The sequence below is a fragment of the Cheilinus undulatus genome, linkage group 7, assembly GCF_018320785.1.
Source record: "Cheilinus undulatus linkage group 7, ASM1832078v1, whole genome shotgun sequence".
Taxonomy (NCBI): domain Eukaryota; kingdom Metazoa; phylum Chordata; class Actinopteri; order Labriformes; family Labridae; genus Cheilinus; species Cheilinus undulatus.
Window position 1 is genome coordinate 9876747 of NC_054871.1, and position 24337 is coordinate 9901083.

The following is a 24337-nucleotide window of genomic DNA, read 5'->3' on the forward strand; positions in this document are numbered from 1 at the left end:
GGGCTGGTGCGGTTTATCAATGGAGCTTCTGTTTTCCCCTGAGACTGAGGGTCAGACCGGGAGGCTCAGCCTGTCACAACAAGATAGATGCTGAAAGATGTTTTCTCGTGGGATGGAATTCAAAGTTTGCTGTTAACAGTAAGTTAGGCTCTGTTCAAGAAGAGGAGGTTGTGACGGGAGAGGAGGAGAGGTCAGCTTTGGGGAAGGAGCCTCAGATACCAGAGTTCAGAGTTTACAGCTGTGCTGTCACTTTTTCATGATGCTTCAGTGAATGTAGGAGATTTTCAGCTAATTGGATTGGATAAAAACTGAAATGAAAACCAAGTAATTAATGATACTAGAGGATGTGATGTAGATAAGATGGAATCAGAGTACTGAAGATAATTCAACTTAATTAAACCACTGATATTTGGGGTTGAAAATGCATCAGGATTTGACGTCTTAATCTGAAGATGTTCTAAACTCATCCATAGTCATGTTTTTGATTAGATTTTGATAAATGTTGCTTCCTTTTTCCATACGAGCAAAAGAAAAAAGTCTTCACGTAGCTGTAGAGAGACTGTTCTTCTCATGGAACCAGCTCTTTTCAGATAAACCTATTTAAATGCATTTAAGTAAATGAATACTGATTATCAGGAGTTTATATTCCTCCTTTGTACAGAAAGCCTAAAATGTTCCATTTTAACCTCCTTATAATGAAATTGGAATCCAATCCGGCCCTGTTTTTTTGGTCTGAAAGCAGATAGAGCGAGCAAAAGAGAGAGATGACATGAAAGCTGATGTGGCAGTCTGAAAATCCAGAAACTTCTTCCATTAATCTTTCCTCTGCATACAGTCCCTCATCAGTCTCAAACAGACCACCAGAGCCCCCCCCCCCTTTTAATCATTCATGTTCTAATGAAGCAGGTAAAAAATAGATGAGCTGCTTCACCTCTCGTCTGCATGAGAGAGCAGGAGGTATTTTTCTTCTCCGCTTTCAAACCTCGGGCGCGATTGACCTCGCTTACTCTGCTGGTTTTCCTCACACACGTCAATGAGACGCACGTGCGTATGTAAATGCAGCAGAGTGAGGAGCTCTAATTTAATACATCAGTGATAATGACCCTGTCTGGCCTGAAGATTAGTGTGTTTTTTTTGTGTGTCTTCAAGTGAAAGCGTCTCAGGTCAATCACACATCTGGCTCTGATTCAGCTTTGCCCTAACATGATTACACTCTGCTGCTCTGGTCAACAAGCAGGGCTCGATCAATTCCACAGTTGAAGACACGACAGAAGACGTGCAAGTTTCATCAAAAATATGTATTTCTGTTTATGCTGCGGAGATCTTCTTAGTGTCATGATAGCCTGAAGAACATTCTGTCTGTGTTGCTTTGGCAGACCAACAACATTGTTGATTTGTGCTCTCTTAGTCTTTCATTTTGATGAGCAGATGACATCAGAGTGGGACTGTCTCCAGAAGACCTAAAGTTAAAGCTTTGTAAGCCTTTAGCAAAATGAAAAAAAAAAAAGAAGTGTTTTTCCCAAACAAGTGTCCTAAAGTGACATTCTGAATATGATACAGCAAAAAAGTCAAACTTCCTTTAGGTTTAGGTTTGTTGTTCTCAGCTCTGTGTCCACACATACAAGACAACGCTTTTATTCAGTTCTTTTTTTATATGACACCCTTCCTCTCTAACCATTAGCCATCACAGTGCGGCCCATTTGTATTTGAACCCAGGCCTGCTTTAAGGACAACAGCTTCTGTACAGGACGGGCAGGTATGACCTCGAGGCTGGCCCCCATCACTGTCTTTTTAAGTGTAGCCGTTAAATAATGTAACGTTACACTGGTCCAGCAGGTCTGTAGAATAAGTAAAACTGTTGTTTATGGGGCTAAGATTTTTTAAGGATTTTATTCCTTCATTGACAAGAGAGGGCCCATGATTAGAATCAGAAATCAGGAGAAAGAGTAGGTCAGGGGTGTCAAACTCAAGGCCCTGGGACCAAATCCAGCCCATGGTACAGTTAAACCAGGTCTGCGAGATCATTTTATGTTCTTATTATAGCTGGTCCACTGTTATGAGGTCTGCAGATTTTCTCCAGTATAGAAATGGAAATTTTACCTTGATGATTTTAAATACCATGGTTAAGTCATAAATAATTAAAAGTAAAGAGTATAAATATTTAGATTTTAAAAAGTGAGGATGTGGAAGAGAAATTAATTTGTTTTCATTTCATATTTTCAATTCTGCATCTCACAGTTATGACTTAAATGTCTGATTTTGAATTTTTATATCCTATTTTGCCCTTTTCAATTTATAATTTGGATATTTTGTCATATTTTGACCTTTTTGGTTCACAATTTTAAATTTTAAGTCATATATTTTTACTTTTTTGACTCAGTGTTTTGAATTTTATCTCATGTTTTGACCTTTTAAACTCCTAACTTTGACCTTTAATACAATATTTTGATCTTTTAGACACAATTTTAAATATTATATCATATTTTCACTTTTTCATTTGGTGAATTTTTATTTACCTTTTATTTTAACCTTTTACCAATGATTGCGACTTTCTGTTTCATGTATTTGCCTTTTAAACATTTAGATTCGTGTTTTGACCTTTTGAACTAATAATTTTGACTTTTCATCTTGGATTTTGAGCCTTTCAACTCATCATTTTGACTTTTTTAAATCTTAAAATCATCGATTATCAGTGCTAAGCTTTTTCCCATAGTTCATTACTGCTGAAAATAAGGTTGAGAGTTTATGGTTAAATGTTGACCCTATAGGCTTCCCAGTTAGACCTAAATCCAGAACCCGGTCCCTATGTTATAGATATTTTTTATTTAATAAACATTGATAATTAGTATTTGACTGACTTAGGAAGCTCACTATTTTTGCTTTAAAAAACAATAAAAACAGAACTTTTCTTCTGTTAAGCCTGTTCAAAAACACTGAAACCACTATATGTACTTGATATACTTTAAAAAAGAAGGGGTGGTGTGTATCTGTGTCTTACTGACAGAAGTGGGTTACCCTCAGCGTAGAACAAAGCTCTCTGTTTGGCACTTTGATCAGTGATGCCAAAGCCGAGTCGAGCTAATTACAACCTCTCACTGTCTGCATGCACGAGCCAAAGACGCTCACAGAACAGGGAGACGCTTAGTCAGAGAGCAATGAGAGCTGATTGGACTGTTTGTGATTGGACCTATAATCATAATTACATCATGATACATCATTTTCCTCATTAAGATAAAGGAAGAACCAAAAGAGAGCAGTGTTATATGGGGAATTTTAGAAATGGAGGTGTAGTGTTCTGAACTGTTGATCCTTGTCAGCATTAATCTAAAAATACTCACAAACCTGCCTTTATTGTAAAAATTAAGCATTACGTTATGAAACATACATTTGTTTAAGTAGATGAGTATAATAACAGGTTCCACCTGAGGGAACAAATGTCTTTCTCTCTTTAGTTCGCGTGCGTACAGGGTGGATTTTTCCTTCTAAAGGTCAGCTGAGGCTCTGCTCTCGCTCTCACAGATAAATGCTTTTCTCTGCCTATTAAATTGCTATTAGCTAATTCCAGCCTGGTCCTCATTAAACAAAAAGCCCATCAGCTCCTTTTTGTTTCAGGAGCAGTCGTTCTTTACAGCATATTAGACAAACTTACAAAAGCTTCAACTGATAACTAAAGGGTACATATATCTACTGTCAGCTGATCAGTGGAAATATGATATATATATATATATATATATATATATCTGTTTCATAGGAAGGTGTGTAAGATGTGGATGAAAGAATGTGTCTATGAAAACTCCTCACTAATGTCTAGCCTGCAGAATTAGCAGTTCTGGTACTAGAAGTTAATCGGTTTGTGAAAACTAAATGTCTTGAGTAGGAAGTTGAAACAAGTCTGCAACCCATCATCATCAATTTGACAGTGAACATTTCCACACTAGAATGTAAGAAAGATACTGCAGCTCTGCTTCCCATCACTTCAGTGGTATACGCCCGAAAAATAAGACAGTTTAATGTGATTTTGTGACAGTTAAAGTGTTGAAAGTTTTCTGAAATAACATTATCCTAATGCATACTCACCAAAAGTATAAACTTAAGCTTTGCCATGTCTCTTAAGAAAAGAGAACAACTTTTAAAACTGTAGGTTTTTAGATATAGTTTGATCTGATCATTTCTGGTGCATTTTAGACAGTGAAGGACTCGAGCCATGCATTGGCTTTATTCACAGTATCAAGCAAACATCTGGCTTAAGTTTAAATATTTGATCAACAACGGATTGTTGACCAGATTCATCTGGGAAAGCTCCCATAGAAAGCTTTTGGGAAATTCTCAGAGGGTGACTGGAGGAACGTTCTGTCTGCCAATCAAAGCAACAAAACTAAGTGGCATGCATGAGCTGACAGGCTACTGCTGCTGTAGATTGTTAATAATGGAGCTTCTCGGTGATGCAAATGCTGGTCGGGGGATGTGCAAACACATCTTCTCTGCCAGGGCAGGCTTTCCTTGTGGCTCTTTTATATTTCTCTGAGGAATTTGGTCCAGTTCTGATTAAACGGCAGCTTTCCTACAGCTACATCCAAGCTAATAGCCACCACAGCAGCAGCCAGTGGATCACACTCATGAACTCATGCCGAAGCAGAACTGGAGAAGAGCGAAAACATCTTTTCTATGTTGAACAGCTGTCATTGTAGCTCTTTGCTTTTGTTTTAATAAAGAAAGCTCTGACAAAACTGCCACTGTGGCCAGGTCTGAGCTAATCACTCCTTCAGCGGCTATTGGAGACATGTCATTGTAAGAATACCAGATAGCTGGTTTATCATGAGTATTGACAAAGTTCTGCCTGTTTATATTGTCCAAACAAAACATTTTACCTGTTTAGACCAAATCTTGCTGATTTAGGATTAGTCAGTTCAGCTCAGACTACAGATTTACTTCGACCAGAAATCAGAATACGGGACAGTGTTAAACTCACAACCACTGTGATTACTATGATATTAGACCTGAATGTGTTTAGTAGGAGTCCAAACATGGAAAAGCTGAAGGAGTCATCATGAATAGATATTCAGTTGATAACTATAAGCGAAGGGGACACTAAAGGTCAGAAAAAGTTGAAGAGTAATCAAAAGATAGAAATGTTACAATAGATCAAAAATCCCAAATCCTAAAATGATGAGTTTGTCCATTCTTGTCAAGAATCAGTCCAACAAAACATCACAGTCCCCATTTAGATCTAAACTACCCATGCTGTGCTCATTTGACACTGTGTGACTTGCTATTTCCATCTGATTTCACTGGACCTGTCGCTCTGCTGTCACCTGTTGGCGGGTGGTTTATAATATGCTCACATGCATATTTTCTTTGCACCTACAGGGCTTTAATCTGTGTATTAACCTATTAGAGCCCACAGCCATTTCTCCTCATAGCCAAATCATGGTGGGCCATTAAAGAGACTCAGTAAAGCATGTACAACACATTGTGACTAACACATTTATCTCTAATGTCAAGGATAGGAAATGTTACTTAAATGTCATGTTTGGCTTTTGTGGTTAATCTATTATCATCTATTATTGGAAAACACATTTACTTTCCAGTCTTGATTGCAAAGTGGCATAATTTTATCTTTTCGTTTGTATTTATACCGCATAAAAAATCAGTTACATTTAACAACAAAAATCATTTTCAGGGAGTTTTTTCAACACTAAAACTTGGTGAATGGGCCCTCCACAGTCACGATTAATTGATGACGTCAATGCATGTGTGCTGAATCAGTGAAATAGGGGCTTTCTAACCCCTTTTCACCACAGTTTCTGTTCATTTATGCCACTTTTTCCCACTCTTTGCTCATTTTTTCCACTTTAATTCACTTTCAAACCCCATTTTCCTTCTTGATCTAGCCAATTTTGCAACTTTTTTCCCACTTTATACCCTTTTGCCACTTTTTAACAGCTTTTCGCTGTTTTCCACCCATTTTGGCTCCCTTTTTGTATTTCTGTAACCCATTTTTGCCTATCTAAAAAAAATCTTCAACTATATTTTACTTTAAGCAATTTGTTCCCACTCATTAATTTCATTTTTGCCCTGTTTTTACAAGTTTATCTGGCGTTTTTTGCCTCTCAACCCATTTTAGACACCTTTAACCTCTTTTCACAATTTTCTTCACATTTTTTCTCGTATATATATATATATATATATATATTTTACCATTTTAATCCCATTGTTGCCTCTTTTCACCTCTGTTTTCACAAGTTATGCCTCTTTTTTTCTACACTTATTTCATTTTTTCCACTTTTAAATTATTCAACCAATCACATGATCACATCTGAATGTTCAGTGTGTTTCAATCAGGGACTTTAGGAGTTTAAGTCAAGATAAAAGCTCTGCAAGGTCTCTTACAGGACATTTAAAGGTCATGAGACACCTGTGTTATGAGGGGTCCTTATGGGTTAAGAGGAGCAAATGTACATGTTCAACTTCTAATACTCTTCTGATACTCAGTAGAAGGCCCAGAGCATTAATATGTGCACAAAAGCCATAAATATGACCGGGGGTAACTTTGAACATGTAGAATTTTTTAAACTTCCATTTTTATTATATATTACATATTTGACTTTCTAACTGGATGACATTTACATTGTTTTTTTAAGATTTGTGTTTGTCTCAAGAAAATACTTTAACATTTTAATCAGTGACCTGAATGTCTGTCATTCTCCTTGTGGAGAGGTGGAGCTGCACTGTGGCGCCCTCTATCTGCCACTGATAATAATGCTCAATCCCAATTCACCCCTTGCCCCTGCCACCCTAGATTTTTGGCACGTTCACATTTAGAGGTTGGATGTCCAATTTTTTGCAGAAATTTAAAGGAATGGTGCAGCGCTTGGGCCTGCATGGCCCTTCAAACTGAGAATTTCCAGACCAAGTGCTATGAAAAAAGCTTACAAATCATTGGCAAGGTTTAACATTTATGACAACATTGTAATATCATAGTTTAATGTTGCTTCATTAGGTTTTTTTCTGATATACATCAAGCATTTTTAAAAATGGCTAGCAGTAGAAATCTCCATTGTCCATCGTGCCTATGAAGTGCTGTTGAGGGCTGCTGATGATGTATCAGGATCTTGAAGGGTTGTCCCATGATTTTACTACACCTAACTCTGTTTCAAGGAGAAAGGATGCGCTCAAAATTGAGGCATGAGAATAAAAGTTAGAAATGGGACTGAGCCTTAGTGTGCCAAGTCTTTAATTGTTATTTCATAGCATAATAACAGCCTCGCTGAATGGTAATTGTACTGTTTCTGCTTCTGCCTCTTTCTACTGCTCTTTTTTTATGCTTTTGACACCACACTAGTACAAAAACAGTTTTGTAGACATAATTTTAATTACACTGTTTGATTAACATGTTTTTTTTTCCTTTTGGGTGGATTTTTAACATTTCGTCGATGTTGCAGAGGATTGCGTTATGGCTTCTTTTGGATGAGCCCGGCTGGTACATGAGTGGGAGTGAGAGCTCTCTGCTTCAGATTTGTAGACCACTTTGCTTCCTCCTCTTTCTCTCGTCTTCCTCTCTGTTGTGTTTATTCTGCAGGCTGTAAGTGACTGATTACATGTGATGAAATTACTGAAATCAACAGGAAAAAAACAGGATTACACAGTAAAATCTTCTCTGTTTTATGATGGTATTATTCTGTTTGTTTCCAATCTGACTATTTGAATGATGGAGCTAATCCACAACAACTCCTGAGGACAGAGTCAAATCTTCATTTTTGTGTTAATGAAGGATAATTGTAACAGATGAGATCCTTCAGGCCTGTTGGTAATTAAAGGAGAATTTTACAAACAACACACACAGTCATTTGACACAGTTCTCCAGAGACAAACAAACAGGCTGCAGGAGTTCTCTGGAGTCTGTGGAGCTTTTATTTCTACTGTTTTCATAGAGGAAAGGATGGTGAGTTGAGAAAGAAAGGAGAGCAAGTATTCTCCTTGAGGCTCAAGTAGGTCTGCTCTGTTAAAGTCCATGGCTTTCCAAAGACATATTGTGTTGTCTGCCAGTGGGAAGAAGTTGCCAGATGGTGGGTCCAGGGGTCCAGAGCTGGTTTTATACCTTATAATCACACAGTACAAAGCTCTGGTGCCTTTTCTCAGTTTGGCGAAAGGATGATATCAATAAAGAACATAAGATTTTTTTACCCTATAGCTTGACTTATGGTGTATTCATATAACCTAACTAAAGAAATGTTGTCCAGTTCTGATAAAACTGCTACTATAGCTGCATCCATGCTGATCTCTTTACTGGCTGCCATTGATTGCAGGCTTACAGTACAATTAAACCACTGCCATAGCTACAGCCTCTTTCTTCTGCTCTGATTGGTCAGGTCATTCTCTGATCTGAAACAAGAATTGCAGCTTTCCAAGATGGACCCAGCTAATGGCAGACATGGAATCTGGCCAATCCATTCATTTTGCAAAGGTTAGTTATTATGCCAGACAGGCAAAGAAAAAGGTTAAGGGCCCAGGTCTGCTTGGGGGAGGTGGTCTTGGGCACAATTTAAGTGGACTCTGATACACTGTACACTTGAGATGTGAATGCAGCTGTGCACCAATATTGGAAAGAGTTGCATCAGCCATACGTATTGTATCATCATACAGCCAAAACGTATTTGTTTCAAAACATCAATCAATCAATCAATCAGTCTTCATATAGCGCCAACATTCATAGCCAAATAATCATAATTTATAACCAAAGTCATCTCAAGACACTTTACAAAAAGGGCCGTTCTAGACTGCATTAAAATAAAGACCAGCTCTAATCACCATGAGCATTACACGCGCAGTATTTAGACCAGTTACAGTGGCGATAAAACCCTTCCCTTTATGGCACAGGAATCTTGAGCAGTGCAATTTCAAGGCGACTTTAAGGCAGTCGTGGCAGAACGTCATCTCATGCAGTGCTCATTTATTTCCTTTATTAGAGCAGGGGTGGGGGCATCAGAAAGTCTTTCCCGCTGTTGTCATGGTAATTCAGGATGTTTTCTGACAGTTTACAAAGGAGAAAATACCTCAAGGTTTATTTTTCTGCTCGTGTTTCTGCTTTCACTGTGGGAGTGTCTGGAGTTGTATGACCAAAATATCAAACATGTCAGAAATCCATCTGACCTGTTCAGCTGTTCAGCAGCTGTTCAGTCATTGTCAAGCTTCATATCACCGTGTTCACCGCACAACAAACGACGCCTGATGCGACTCAAAATTTGTGACTGAGTCAGATGAAATTCACACAGTGTATGCCTGACTTTATGAATGAACATAAGTTGTAGTCCACAAGTTGAGTTGCAAAGGGGATAAACATCTTCTGTCTCCTCATTAACCATCATATCTATACAGACAATTTCCTCCTCTGAGCTGGGCTTAGATGTGTCGATATGAAGAGGGATGTTGCTGGCATCTTCAAGATGATTTTAGAAACCATCCATGGTGGCAGGATTGATTCCTTTGCTTGCATGACACATAAACAATCATCACTCAGGTCATGAACCAAGTGACTGCCTTGGTTGCTTCTTCTTCTTTCTTCTTCTTGGCAGATTTGCAATCCAGCTACCTGCATACTGCCACCTACTGTATCAGACTGAGTAAATGTGCAGGTGGGCTTGGATTTTGATATGAAAGCAAGCCAGTGAGGGTAGAGGGGAGGGAAAGCAAATGTGCCAGGACATGGTACGAAACAGTCATACCTAGCAGCTAGGCATTGTCATGGCTATCTACCACTGTAAGGGAATCCTAGCACTGAAAATCTTGCTTTGCAGTTTTGGCTCCAGATGTTAGAGGGGGGTGAACATGCTAAATGAAGGGGTTGTATGTTTCTTAGCATTTCTCAGACAAGCTTAACTTCCTGTTTTGGGATTATCAGCTTGTTTTACCGTAGGAATCCCTCAGATTTTACCACAAGCCAAATCACAAACAGAAGTTCTCTCTACAAAACAAAAAGACCCGCAGATTAAAAACAGCAGGAGGACTGAAGTAAAGACATTTCAGTTAAGCCTTTCAAAAGCCTGGAACAGCTTCGGTTCACATACGACTTCACTATAATTGGCAAACATACAAAAATATGTCCAGTGTGCATGTTCTCACATGGCAGCAAGAATTTCAAGACGCTCAGGATGTTTTGAAATATGAAAAAGGCCTTTAATTCATAGAGGTAGAAACATCAAAACATTAAAGCTTCTGTAGCTATGAATTAAAGGTCTTTTACAATATTTAAACCATCTTGAGTGCCTGGACCTGGATCATTTATGAAACAAATTAGGTCTTAAGCTTTCCACTCCTTTTTTAAGTATTTCCTTCTTAGAGCACCAAGTATTAGGCATACAAGAAGCACTCCTGTTGTCTGTCTTTTGCATAGTTGGTTTCATTGTCATGGAACAGAAGAGAACAAAGACAAACTAACGAATTAAACGGTCTATCTTGTGGTCTTTTCTAGAATTCAGGGACAAAATTCATCAGCCTAAACACATCAAATTTGACCAGCCATTCCTGTTTTTACTCATCAGACAGAGGCAGTGTTTCAGGATTTTGACAAGTTATTTCATGAAGCTGTAACTCTCTTAGATTGTTATATCTGGACAGTGTAAAAGACAATGAAACTCAATGCCAATTCAATCAGATCACATGACACAAAATGTCTGTTTTAGTATAATTTAGTATCGACCAATCTCAAAAGCCAGAAGAAGAAGGCTTTAAGAAGATCTTTTAGATAAACCAGAATTTTACATTTACTGTAAGCCAGGGGTGTAGCTAAGGATTTTTGGTCCCCAGAAAGACCATTACACAGGGCCGCCCTCAACCGGCTAGCCAAGCAACAAATGCTGCGTCATTTTTGCTATCTATTTCTTTAAATTTGTTTTTGTAACAGAATTATTGTATTTATGAGCAATATTTTTACTATGGTTAAATCAAATTTACCCCCCCCCCATGCCATGCCCATGCTCTGAGCAACTTCTTCTTCTTTCTTAAACTCATAAACTCCTTCTCTGTCGATGAGCTGGTGAGACTGCTGGGGACTGACAGACTTTTTGTGGCCTTGAAATGAAAAAGAAAATTGTACTGAAATACTAAATCAAACTCACCTCATTTCTGAGTCAGGTACAGACGTAGCTGGGTACATTCTGGTGTTCTGAAAACGTATTAATCATGATTATTGTTGCTTGCCTCCTTACAGTCAAAAGTTGAAGATGAAGAAGCTGTGACTCACAGCTCAAGTAGAAAAAGTACTAAAGCTATGTCTTCTCTGAGCAATGACCCTTTCAGTACTTAACTCACAGACACTTATAAGTTTAGTGTAATCTTCCTTTCATAAGGACATCATTATCTCCAGTATCCACCCATACACCAACTCACAATTCATCAAAAGGACATGCATTCATGTATTCCTGTGGTATGCTGTAGCTAATGGCATGCTTTTTAACACTTTATTAAGCTTAAATAACATTAAAATTGTGGCAGGAGGATAGCCAAGAAAGAGAGGGGGTGAAAATGTCCCAAAATTTCAGAGTGGGAGTCTCCCAGACATTGGATAACCACTGCTATAGCAAAAACAAATAATACACTACTTATGTGCATGTGGTAAAGGTATGAAAGTTGCATTTTACTGTGCATAGTCTTTGAATACCTGGCATTAGCAGCAGAGGTGATTCATCCAATATTTAAATGACTAAATCTCTTGTTTTTTAGGTGACATTGCTTTGTTATTTTTTTACAAATTGCATTTGCAGTTGTGAAATGCTGTATGTTTTTTTGCCACAGTGTCCATGCAAAATGCATATTACAGTTAATGTGCCTTTTATTTAGACACAAACAAGTGAAGTTAATTGCAAATAAAAGAATTAAAGCATTAATTAAGGACCTTAATTAATGGGGATACATGGGATTAATCTAGGGAGTGCTGCTCAAAACACAAGTGGCCATCAATAAATAAAGGATACTTTAACGGGTAAAGTTAAAACAAAAATCTTAAGATTTACTGATGAAAATATCGAGTCAGAAATGCAAACGATGTTAAATTAACTCAAAAAATCACAACTGGTGCTAGGCGCCAAGCAGATCAAAAGGAAGGAAGATGGGAAAGGCAGCAGTGGGCTGTAAGACCCCCTTATCTCCTACTAGAACTATCTTAGAAAAAAGTAACAAAGAAAAATTACAAATGCTAAAAACAGGACCACTGGCAACCTACTGCCCACACTAAAATAACAAACCCAACAACCTCAACATACATGGGGAAAATGGAGAAGGAACCAAAGCTGCTTTGATACCCCTCCTCCATTCTGATTGCAGATTGCACAAAGGTGTGCTATAACCAGAGGGAGGAGGGAGACTACAGAACCACCGAGAGAGGGGAAAAGTATAGACCAGACCACATTTGACAGTAGTTTTAACAATGTCCAGTCACATTTACAGTACATATGGAAAGTTAGGGCTCATACAGTAGAAGCGGGATGTAGAGGTCGGATGCCTGTCACTGGGAGACCATGGAGCCAGACAGTTAAGGGGTGATTCCAGGTCGTGGATATGTATGAGGAGGAATAATACTAGTCTGAAATCCAACTAAAGAAAATAAAAAAAAACAGCTACTTTGTTGTATTGTCTGTTAGTCCTTCCTCTCTTAAAAATGAGGGAGTAGGGGGAGGTAGTGCAAGAGCTAGATCTGGCAGAGATGAGTAATAGCACCTCATCCTGGCCCTACTTCCCCAGACCTCTTTCTAAGCTTCTTTTTCAGACTTTTCTCTTTGTTTTTCTATTTTCTCTTGTGTTCATTTATAATTTTAGCACCAGGAATAGATGTGTATTGTTTGTTGGGGCCATTTGGACCCATGTGGAATGATGGGTTGCATCAGCCTTGCCATTACCCGGAGCTTGAATGTGCGGAGCATGGTGCTGTTGAAGGTGGTAGTGCTGTTTGAAGTGTCATGTGGTAGAATATGTTACATAGCACTGAGCTATACAGAAGTGTCATGGGACCAAGTGAAAGGAGGTTCCCACATTGATGTCCTAGCTCATGCAGCCCATGCACATGGGGGCCAGGTGTCGCTTGAGCACTTATCCCCTCATTAGGGCCCAACTTTCTCTCAAGTAAGCACTCTGTTCGAAACAAAGTTTTATGACAGGAAAGCAGAGATTTTTCACAGCACGATGTGATTTAGGGAAGTCTTCACTGATGCACGGCCTCTGCTGAATCTGCAGTGCAGACTGATTCAACAATTAATTCTCTCATTCTGATGCTTCAGTAGGCAAGATTTGTAGAAAAAAGTCCACCTCTTTCATCAGTCTAAACCACAGCAGGGCTGCAGCAATGTCCCAAATCCTCTCATCAGGGTGACACAGATTGACTATTTGCACAAAAGAAGATCTCAGTTGTAAGGTGCAGGTGCTGCTGGGAAATGTCAGCACAAGATGTGACAAATTGAACAAAAGTCTTAAGCATTAAAAAGCAGTGAACGGGCAACCTGTCAGAATAAAGCAGGCTCTTTTAAGATAGATTTTTCAATATTTGGGCTTGGATTTTTTTCAAGCCTTGGGAAAACATTAAATGGCTCGTTTTCCAATTCTTGTTTAGTAAAAGTTGGAACCACCAGCAGTGTCTCAGCCAAATGTTAAAGAGTCACTCCTTTTACAACCTAAATTTTACAAGTTTTGCTCTTGGCAGGGGACCTTTGTTGATGTCATTCTCCTCTTCTTGTCTTTCTGCCATTTAATGTCCTAAAACAACACCAAAGCATAACTCTTAATCTTCCTCCTGCATAATTATCTAGACATCATTAATCATGCTTCATTTGGAACTGTATGTTTCCCACACCGTTGCCGTCACTGTAACTTCGGTTATTTGGGACGGACTGACCTCCACTCTTCTGGGATATGCTGGCATTTGAACGCACCACTTTATTTGACAGCCTTTGAGAAATCACCAAATTTGCATTCGTTTAGAGCATACAGGAGCCCTGAGAGCGCAGAGCTTTAGAGCTGGCCGGGGGACAGAGAAGCAGAGGAAATGGTCATAAATACAAATGATAAATCACATCTGTGTGCAAATGAGCCAGGCTTTGCCACCTGGGCTCATTTCCAAACAGCAGGTCTCACCTTTTCAGCGGCATGGCTTTCTAAAAGACAAGTTTGGAGAAAAGCTACGAAACATTAAATCTTTAAATCACACTAACATTTTTCCCATGCTACACAAACATCTTGTCTTTCTAGCGTCCTTCATAAAGTCCTCCTCGGGGCATACTACATTACAAAGTCCATCCATTACATCTCCATTAGGAGTTCAAGATGGAGGACTTAGTGGCCTTGTTCTCTAGCGGGATCAATATAGATGTTAAATAGCCTGAGCAGAGTGTCACTATTGATCCAGAGATCACTTGATGACCTTGATATACAGTCAGCACACACTGAATAACCTTCACACTCAGCAGGAGCATTGAATAAAGACCCAAATCATGTAAATTAAATGCTTTTTGAGTCGCAACAAATGGAGCAGCATGCAAGGAGGTGTTTATTCAGTCCTTATACTGTCCTCTAGCAAACTAAACCTCTAGCTAAACTTTCCAGCAGCTAAAGGCAGAGATATACTGTTGATTAAGTGTCTAAAGTGGGGTTCCTATTCAAAAGAAGTGCAAAGTTTAAACCTTTTTTTAATATAGTAAAAGAAAATGTGAATTTATGTGTGTTTCCTCCACTACTGCAATGCAAGTAGCCTATTAGAAGTCATGAGGTAAAACAGGACATAGTGCTACTTGGCCATACAACGAGGACTTTGTTAAAGGTCACATATTTTGCCCTTTTAAGTCATGTTTATATCGGTCTCAGAGGTTCCCAAAACATGTCTGTGAAGTTTGTTGCTGAAAAAACACTTCAGTATTGTTTTTTTCATGTCTTAAAACCCTTCTGTTTCAGCCCTGCGCAGAACGAGCTGTTTCTGTCGGTGGCTTTAAATGTTAAACAGCTATCTGACCCTGCCCCTCTCAGAAAATGGATGTTATTTAGTGGATGTGGCTCTCTCAGCTGGTGGCTGAGTGATGGTCGGGAGAGGAGGGCTGAATTTTCTTCCAAGCAGGGACAGCCAACCTGGGGCCGGTGCTCACTCCCCATATGACATCACGAGGGGAAAATCTGAGAATGGCTTGTTTCAGCACACATTTTCTGAAAGGTGGAGAAAGAAAGGGGAAGGGAATTCATTTTTCTGATTCTTTGGGGGATTGTGGACAGGCCAGGGTCACATATTTTTTTTTAGAAAAGCATAGTAGTTTTTAGTCACAGACAAGGATTTCACAAAGTCTGGGTGTCATTAACTTCACGACTGGAATAAGATTCCTTTTGAGAAAAAAAACGAGGGAAGCTACTCCAACAACCGGAGAAGTATCCCTGACACATTTCAGAATAAAAGTACCATATGAAAATACGGCTTGTCTCACCAAACAAGCTGATGGAGATTTTAGTCTGAAAGACCCAGTGAAAGTTTGCCATGGCTCATGTCAGCCTGGAATGAACTGCAAGACATGATACATACACAGAGGTGTAGCGATCTGACTGCAGCTCAGAGAAGAAAAACTTTTCCATCTCTTGGGTGAAAAATGGACAACCAGCTCTCGTTCATGTTTTGAAAAGTTGACTGTTTTTACGTGCTTACACACAACACTGGCTCCCATTGGTCGTGGATGACGGTCACTTCACTGAAAACACAATTTGCATGAGACCAGACTAAAGACTTACGACAATATCAAACAAGACTGCCTTAAAACTGCTCAGATCGAGTCCTGTGACTACCTTACACCTGATGGATGAGACAACGGGAGCATGCTGCAACTTTAGCAAGACTCCTTTGATTTTACTAGAATTTTGTTAGAAACTTTGAAAGCGCACGAAAAGTTGTTTGGTATAAGGCCGTCTTAAAGTGATATTTCAGTAGTTTTAAAGTTGAGTCATAGGAGATATGTAGCAGTAGAAGTGGCATTAGCCTCCAGGGATTTCATTGAGCATTGCTCCTTTAAGAAGGCCTCACTGGTTGTACCAGCCTGGATGCCGGGCTATACAGCGTTTTGGGTAAAAACAATGTTGGCTCAGATGTATGCACTATTGAAAACTTTTGAAGCATTTTCTTTTATATCTGAGAAAACTGTTTTTTTGTCACTAGTTTGCAATGCAAGAGCACGTAAACCAAAGCCTGCATTGCAAAATAGTGGCAAAAACAGAGGCCTTCTGAGGTAGATGGATTAGATTGGCTGTGCGAAACTAAATGATAATGAACAGCTTTTTGAAAATAGAAACCTTTTTTCTTGCAGCATTCAAACAGAATTAAAACACATCTCTTGCTTCTGAGTGTACCTTTCTCTCTTATCCTCTCATATCACTCTCTTCCTCCTTGAACTTCCTTGTCATGCCCTTTGTATCATTTTGATTCATATTATTGGATCACATTTCCTCCTGCCTCCGGCTAATGCGCTGTTGTAGATCTCTTACTGGGTGGGTAAGTGAAATACTTTACTGTGCAAAGTGAAGCCAAGGTTACCCAGTTTTTGGCGCTCCATCTGATTCTGCATGGTGATTTTTTCTCCATTTATCTGTCTGAGACTCTGTAGCTTTCAGACATGTTTATGCAGCTCTTGACTGAACTTTAAGCCATTACCTCCCATCACTTGTCCTCTTATAGACACAGAGCAGAATTAATTCTATACTCTGTTTTTTAAAGAGGTATAATGACCTGAAATCTGATGCTTTTATGTCTCATTAAATGCTTTCCGAGAAACATTTCTCTCCAGGTAAGATCTTCCGTCTTTAGTGGTTTGGCAACAACGTCAGTTCCATTTTTATTTTCTGCTGCTCCTGCATTTTGGTCCTTTTCTGCTTCATTTGGCTTTTTCTGTGCATGTGTCATTGCAGTTGCCTGAATTCTTATGATCTACTGTGTATTATTTCATGGTCATTACATAAAGTGTTACTGCACTGCCATCTGGTCCTCAAATACTGTGTGCAATCTCATAAAATACTGTTGAATTTTACTCTAATGATGCAACATCACATTGTTTTGTGCAAAGCTGCAGAGTGGCCAAGGACGAGGTTTCACAAAGGAATACTTTTCAAAAAAAAAAAAAACCCTCCAGTCCTCTAATATGTGTTCAGACCAAAGTTGAACCACAGTTGAAATTGTTCTGGAATCCCTCTTGAAGCTGAAACTGAACGTTCGCAGTTGTCGTCCAACTGAGAAGTTTTGATGAGCTGAGCCCAACCGAGATAAGAATAAGAATAGAATAGAATAGAATAGAATAGAATAATTCTTTATTGTCCACTGAGGTGGAAAATTGTCTTTGGCTCACCAGCACAGGAGACAGACAGCACTAAAATACAAACATGGTCATACATAAAAACATATAATAGACACAGTAAAAACAGAGGTAAGAGGTAAAATGGGATCTAGTAAAATAAATAAATAAAACATAGAGGTAGAGCAGTTCAGGTCATATGTGTGGATTGGTCACTTTGTCGAATTCAAGATGGTGATGGCATTTGGTACAAAAGATTTTTTGAAAGGACCTTTGGCCAGAGGAGCTCTGTAGCGCCTCCCAGACTTCATAAGCTCAAACTGACAGGACAGAGGATGAGAGCCGTCTGCCAGGATTCTCCTTAAAGTAGAAACTTTCTGAAGCCAAAGGGCCTGTTTCCATAGATGGGGATTTTTGCAGTGGCAGCACCCATGACCTTAGTTTCAGGTTGCCTCTGGGTTAAGAATGTTGACTTTCCTGTGTTTTATCCAAAGAGTCCTTTTTGAATAGCCACCCACTCCTGCCGCACGTGCCATCCACCCCCATCCACTACACCTAATATTAAACTTAACATTTTCAATTGTTTAAGGAAATATTGCTAAGAAGACATGACGGGAAATTTGTGCTTGCATGTTTGTAATGTGCTCAAAAACTCCCTCAAATGTAAATTTGTACATTGATGCTTTCTGCAACATTGTCAGCTTTAACCACCTGTAAGGGATGATAGGGGACACTGGTCTTTAGCACTGTTATTTTGGGGTCACAAACTGAAAACTTTGGGGACCCCTGATCTAGAATCTGACAGTTGTTTCTTGCTAATATTCGTAGTTTTAAATGCTTCACCTTTAACTGTACATATAGACATTCTGGGCATGAATTAGTTAGCAACATAGGACAACATTAGCTTTGCTTTGGTCTGAATACAACTTTAGAAATACACTAGAAAACCATTGATTGATTAAGGCTGGATGAGACCACATGAATTTAGCCAGATTTTGACCCGATTGCATTGTCACAGCCCAACAACAAAAGCCAGGTCTGCATGTAAACATCAGGAACAACAGATGCAGAACAGTGTGACATAATCACATTTATCCAAGATACCCCATGTAACATGTCTATCAACAAGTCTATCTTGACACCAAGACCTGACATCAATGATGCATATGATGCTGACAGATATCATTTATTAGAAAAATTTTATGAAGTTCCCCAGATCTTATTTTTTGCATGCAGTGCAGCAAATACAGCTAGGCTAACCAGGCTTAAACATGTGTACCTTGTGTCCTATTTTTAGGACAACTAATCCAAAAACATCCAAAATTGCTTCTTACTTTTTGTTTCATCCCCCAGAGCACAAGACTGTCAGCATCACACATCTGCTATGATTGACGCTCCTTGTCCTATCTTCTCAGTGGCCAACATACGAAAACACAGTTATGACAACAGCATAAGATGTTTAGTCGAGGTCACCAGCCTGTCAGCCAAGGCAGGACAGGATTTCTGTTTCATACTTTGACATGGCGCCACTGCAAAAGACAAAAAATCATGTAGTCTGATCTAGCCTTCGACAAGGATATTTCAAAAACTGTTGAGGTTTTAACTTCTGTGAAGCTTCACAGGTTCAAGTTAAGTCTATGAATCAGTACATTTGGCAATGTTATGGAAAATTTCAAGTTTCATTGAGGTATTCGTCTCTAAAGAGCTGAGTTTGTGCATCTTATTTTCAAAGTAAACATCCTATCCGTGCTGTCTCACGCTCAAAGGCTCTGCAACTTTGCAACAGCTTGTGCCATTAAAAGCAGATACAAATCTTCTGCTAAATCCTGCTGTGTATTCACCGCTCTGCCTCTCCTCCGTCTGCTCTCTTCCTCACAGTCGATCAAAGTATGTTTGAGAACTCCATCGCCCAGCAGCAGAGTCCTCAGACCTCCAGGCCAGGCCACCCCTCATCTCGACGCTCCCCGGCATCAGCTAATCCAAACCTGGGGTCAAGCTCGGTGGACTCTCCATCCTCCGGAGGCCAACAGAGGCTTAAAAATGCCATTAATCTGGGCAAGGCTGTCGGTGCAAAGGTAAGCACAGCACAGGGATTAATTCCACCTATCTTTATGGTAAGTATCCCTGCTACTCTGAATGTTAGAGTTATAGACAGGATTTCAACAGTCTTTTTCTGCATCTGACAGGTATACTTTATATGTCTTTGTTTATGTTTGTTTTTGTACATTTATTGTTTTTATTTTTATTCATTTTCTGTCTTTCCTTCTATCTTTCCTCCATTTATTATTCATTCATTAATTTCCTTATGTTTTAAAGGTAAACGACTTGTTAAGAAGAAAGGAGCCAAGCCACCTCGGGGACATCGGGGTTACTGAAGTTAATAAGAGCGTTGGGGCTGTTTGGAGCCATATGGACCAACTCAACCAGACCACTGCTAACAGGTACAAACACATCCTATGCGGGCAGAACGCTTCACCATTACACCAACAGGGACTGTAATGACATTACTTAAATCTGGGGTCGGGCCACCTTTTGCAGCTAAAACAGCCTCCACTCTTCTTGGAAGGCTTTCCACAAGATTTTGGAGTTTTACTATGGCAATTTGTGACCATCCATTCTTTAGAGCATTTGTTTCAGGCACTGATGTTGGACGAGAAGGCCTGGCTTGCAATCTTCATTCCAGTTCCACCCAAAGGTGCTTGATGGGTTTGAGGTCAGGACTTGGTGCAGGCCAGTCAAGTTCTTCCACACTGAACTCATCAAACCATGTCTTTATGGTTCTTGCTTTGTGCACTGGGGCACGGTCATGTTGGAGTAGAAAAGGGCCTTCCCCAAACTGTTGCCTCAAACTTGGAAGCATAGTTCTTGAGATAAGGGGCCTAGCTCAACCCCTGAAAACCAGCCCCATACTATTATCCCTCCTCCACCAAACTTCACAGATGGCACAGTGCAGTCCGACAGGTAACATTCTCCTGGTGTCCTCCAAACCCAGACTGACACATGATGACTTGCACATACCAATCCTGCTCTGTGATTTTACGTGGTCTTCTGCTTTGTGGCTGAGTTGCTGTTGTTCCTAAATGCTTCCACTTTCTAATAATGTAACTTAAAGGCGACTGTGGAATATCCAACTGCAATGAAACTACACAAACTGTCTTTTTGAAAAGATGGCATCCATCATAGTATCATGCTTGAAGTAACTGAGCTCTTCAGAACGACCCAGTTAAAACATAAATGTTTGCATTTCACAAATTTCCCTCTGGATTGATAAAGTATCTATGGTCTCTATCTGCAGATGAATACTGCATGGCTAGGTGCTTGATTTTTTACGCCTGTGCCAAACAGGTCTGACTAAAACACCTGAATTCAGTCTTAAATTCAGGTGTGGCCAAATACTTTTGTCTATAGAGTGCATCTTAACCTTTATGTTCTTAGGTTGATTTTGACCTATTTTTAAAAACAGTTTGATAAGGAATTTATATTTCTTTGATTTAATTGCCTAAAATGAACATGTTCCGTGGCACACCCTTTGCAAGATGATTTATGAATTAAGGGGGAAGATATAAAAATGTATAGGGTTAGTGTCCTTGTGGGTCAAAAAAAGACCCAGTGGTGCTATGATCATAACTACAGTCAAAATAATTTGCAGTTTCTTCTAAATTTGGCACTAAAACAATGTGTTATTTCATGTAGATGATGCTAAATAGCTATAGAATTAGATAAACAACTTTAAAAATGTGCTAATGAGAGAATAAAAGTGGCTAAAATCCTCTAACACAGAATCTGGTGATATACTTAGAAAGAGGCAAACCAGATGGGATTGTTTCTGATAAAAGGGGTTTGGTTGTGATCATCTACCATCAAATGCTTCTCCGATCATAACCACAGTCAAATAATTAAAAAAAAACACAGTTTTACTCTGATAAAGGTATAATCTCATGTGGCTAAGGCATATTGACCAAAACATTTAAAATAAAAAGTGTAAAACTTGTTAAGTGAGTTTTCATTCATGAGTATGAATGAGAGAAGTTGCTGAAAATTATGAACCACAGGAATTGATGACACTTTCTGCTATTATGCTTATAAACAGTGAAAAAAGTGGGTAAGTGTGACCCACTTGGACAGCAAACACATGGTCCAACAAAGAAAAAACAGGGGCTAAATTAAACTCTAAAACCAAAGTTCTCCCTCGTCAAACTTTCACAATCTGTCCCAAAAGTTTCTGCTTTAATTGCACAAACTGAGTCCGTTTGCTTTAACTTTAAGCTCTCTGTATAAATGGAGACTTTCCTTTCACTGCTGCTTTTGTTCTCCATGCGTTCATTCAAAACTTTCCAGGGCCACATGTTCCATTTAATGATAAACCCCCTTGAAGACATTCTCTCACTGTTGGCAGAAATATTAAATTACCTGTGCTGAATGAAGTGCCTGTCACTTTTAATAAGGTAGCGGGTTATAAAAGGTGAATCATTTAAGATTGTTCCTTTGAAATGTGAATTTTAAATTAATAATGACACATCAAAGCCTGGCATGAGATGGCTGAAATTGAACTCCATAATTTCTCCTACAGTCAAAAAAAGTAAAGAAATGTCCTCTTTTAAAAGTGTGTATCCTGTACCTGCTTTCACACTCACATAAAAGGCTGTGTGTGTGTGTGCTGGGGGATTTGTTCCAGCAGCATTGATCTGTTGTCTCTTCAGCTAAAGATCAGTCAAGCAAGAGTCATTTTTTTTCAGCAGCTCTGCTCCCGTTTGTCTCCGTTCACAGGACTGTGAATGGATTCCCTTTAAAGTAGTTGTGATGATCTGTAAAGATTTTAGCGGACCACCGGCTTGTCCTGCCAAGTGGAGCACAGAGGTTTTCATTAATAACTGAAAGACTCGCCATAGCAGAATCCTGAAAGAATGAGAGGAAATGTGCAGTTGTCTTAAGCCCAGATCTTTTAGGAGCATTGTTTTTAAACATTTGCTTTAAATCTCAAATTAAAGAAGTAGAACACAAATATTTATCTCTTTTTGGATATTTGGATTTTGACTTATTATATTTAGTTTATGACTATTAAGGTCAACTTATATGTATCAAAAGTCAGCATTAGCACATTAAATATGATGAGATTTCTGAGTTATTTTGTCCTTTTAGCAGAAAGTCCACCTCTGAATGGCTCAAAATAAACAAAATTTAGATTTTGGAGTGGCCACGTCAAAGTCCAGATTTAAATCCAATTGAGATGCTGTGCTGTGACTTTAAACAAGCAGTTAATGCTCAGAAACCCTCTAATATAGCTGAGTTAAAACAATTCTGTGAAGAAGAGTGGGTCAGAATTCCTCCACAGCGGTGTGAAAGACTCATCACCAGTTATCACAATCGCTTGATTTCAGTTATTGCTGCCAAGGGGAGCACAACCAGTTATTAGGTTCAAGATATGTATAGCAAAACAAACTACTTTATTTACACTCAAATGCAATTAATTCAACCAGCAAAAAAAAAAGCAGGAAGAAATGGGACATGGCACTCAGGCATACTCTCCACACACAGAGAAACACCATGCCTATGCATGCAGGTGTGGCAGAGGTTTTTAGTGGCTTATTTTGAATTTCAGCTTTGGGCTTGGTTTTGGGCTAGTTGGGCTTGGTTTTGCCACACAGACCTGGCAACCCTGATCTTTCATCCTTAAAGTCTCATCTCTCACACAGCAAACTTCCGGTCATAGAGAAGGGATTTTGGAGTGGCCACCCCTCTGGACAAACCCCTGGTTTGATCCTGCAAAACTCTTTAAAGCAGCAACAACCTGACATCCAAACCTTTTTCACTGCTGCAGTTTTAGCACCTTTGTTACCAGTTATATTGAAATAAGCATGTCCAAGGCATGCCGGTATCTAGTTCACCTGTCTGCTGTTTAATTTTTTTATATATATATATTTTTTATTTTACCTTTTGGACAAACTCTGTTCTGTTTTCATGGTCAAACATGAGAGAAAATATTGGCCAAGTGGGAATCCTACACTAAAAGAAGTGATAGAAAGCATAAGTATCGGCATTGGCAGAATTCGTATTTTAAACTTTAGTATCAGTCTGTGAAAGACTGAAAAGGTGGCTGAAATCATGATCAAAATCTGAGATCCCTGTCCTGAAAGGTACACTAGTAAGAACAGCTCAGATACTGTGCATAACCTTATTTATTTATTTATTTATTTATTTATTATAAGGGCCAGTGGGACAAACACATTAATGAACATGGGCCTGTAAATGTGTCAGATTGTAGCCATAGGCTAATGTCCTTCTGTAATCCCCAGCAGGTTGATTGTATGCATAGAAAAGTGTATATTAAACATGTACATAATGAGAATTAAAAAAACACAATGGCTAATGGATTATGGACATTGTGTAAACAGACAGTGTGGAAATAGCATCTATCCAAGATGGTAAACAGCACCACCTTTAGGTAAGGAGGGGAACAGCAGACTAAAAACAAATTCATCTGATAACAAGCTCCCAGCATACTCATAAAATGACTCAGAGTCATTACAATCCACCAACAACACAAAGATATTGGTGCTCTTTACATTCTGGTACACAGAGCTGAGCTCAGTGAACTAAATCATCTTTGTGTGTGTTCCTGTCAGCTCCACTGAACAATCACACCGTAGTAAAGATAAGTTCCTTCCTCCTTATCACCACAGGATGTACTCACAATATTAATTTTCTCTCTCGGCTGGAGATACTGGTATGTTTTTATAAACACGGTGAGTAATCACAAAGAATGAATGTGGATTTAAAGTGTAGCTGGTTTCTCTCTCTATTTCACACATCCATGCACACAGATAGAAATATGCTCCATCTCTTTATGTAGCACATTAATGAAATGCTTTTTAACCTCTCTGTAATCACAAATGGCTATAAGTCAGTAATAGGCTATCAAAAGTGTCTCACAATGAGCCAACACTCTCTAATATATGACTGAGTTATGCTCATCGGCTCTTTTTCCAATAGTTTGATGCCAAAATCAATACCACTTTCATGTCTGTGTGGCCAGGACAGCTGGC

At 39.1% G+C, this 24337-nt stretch overlaps 1 protein-coding gene across 1 annotated transcript in view; it reads left to right on the forward strand.

The window, feature by feature from the left end:
- The window catches only part of LOC121512179 (carboxyl-terminal PDZ ligand of neuronal nitric oxide synthase protein-like), a 332287-nt gene that overhangs the window by 294978 nt on the left and 12972 nt on the right, over positions 1-24337 (forward strand). The window contains exons 11-12 of the mRNA XM_041791325.1: positions 19173-19369; positions 19611-19735. Of these exons, the coding sequence (XP_041647259.1) occupies positions 19173-19369; positions 19611-19735 (322 nt within the window). The remainder of the gene's footprint in view (positions 1-19172; positions 19370-19610; positions 19736-24337) is intronic.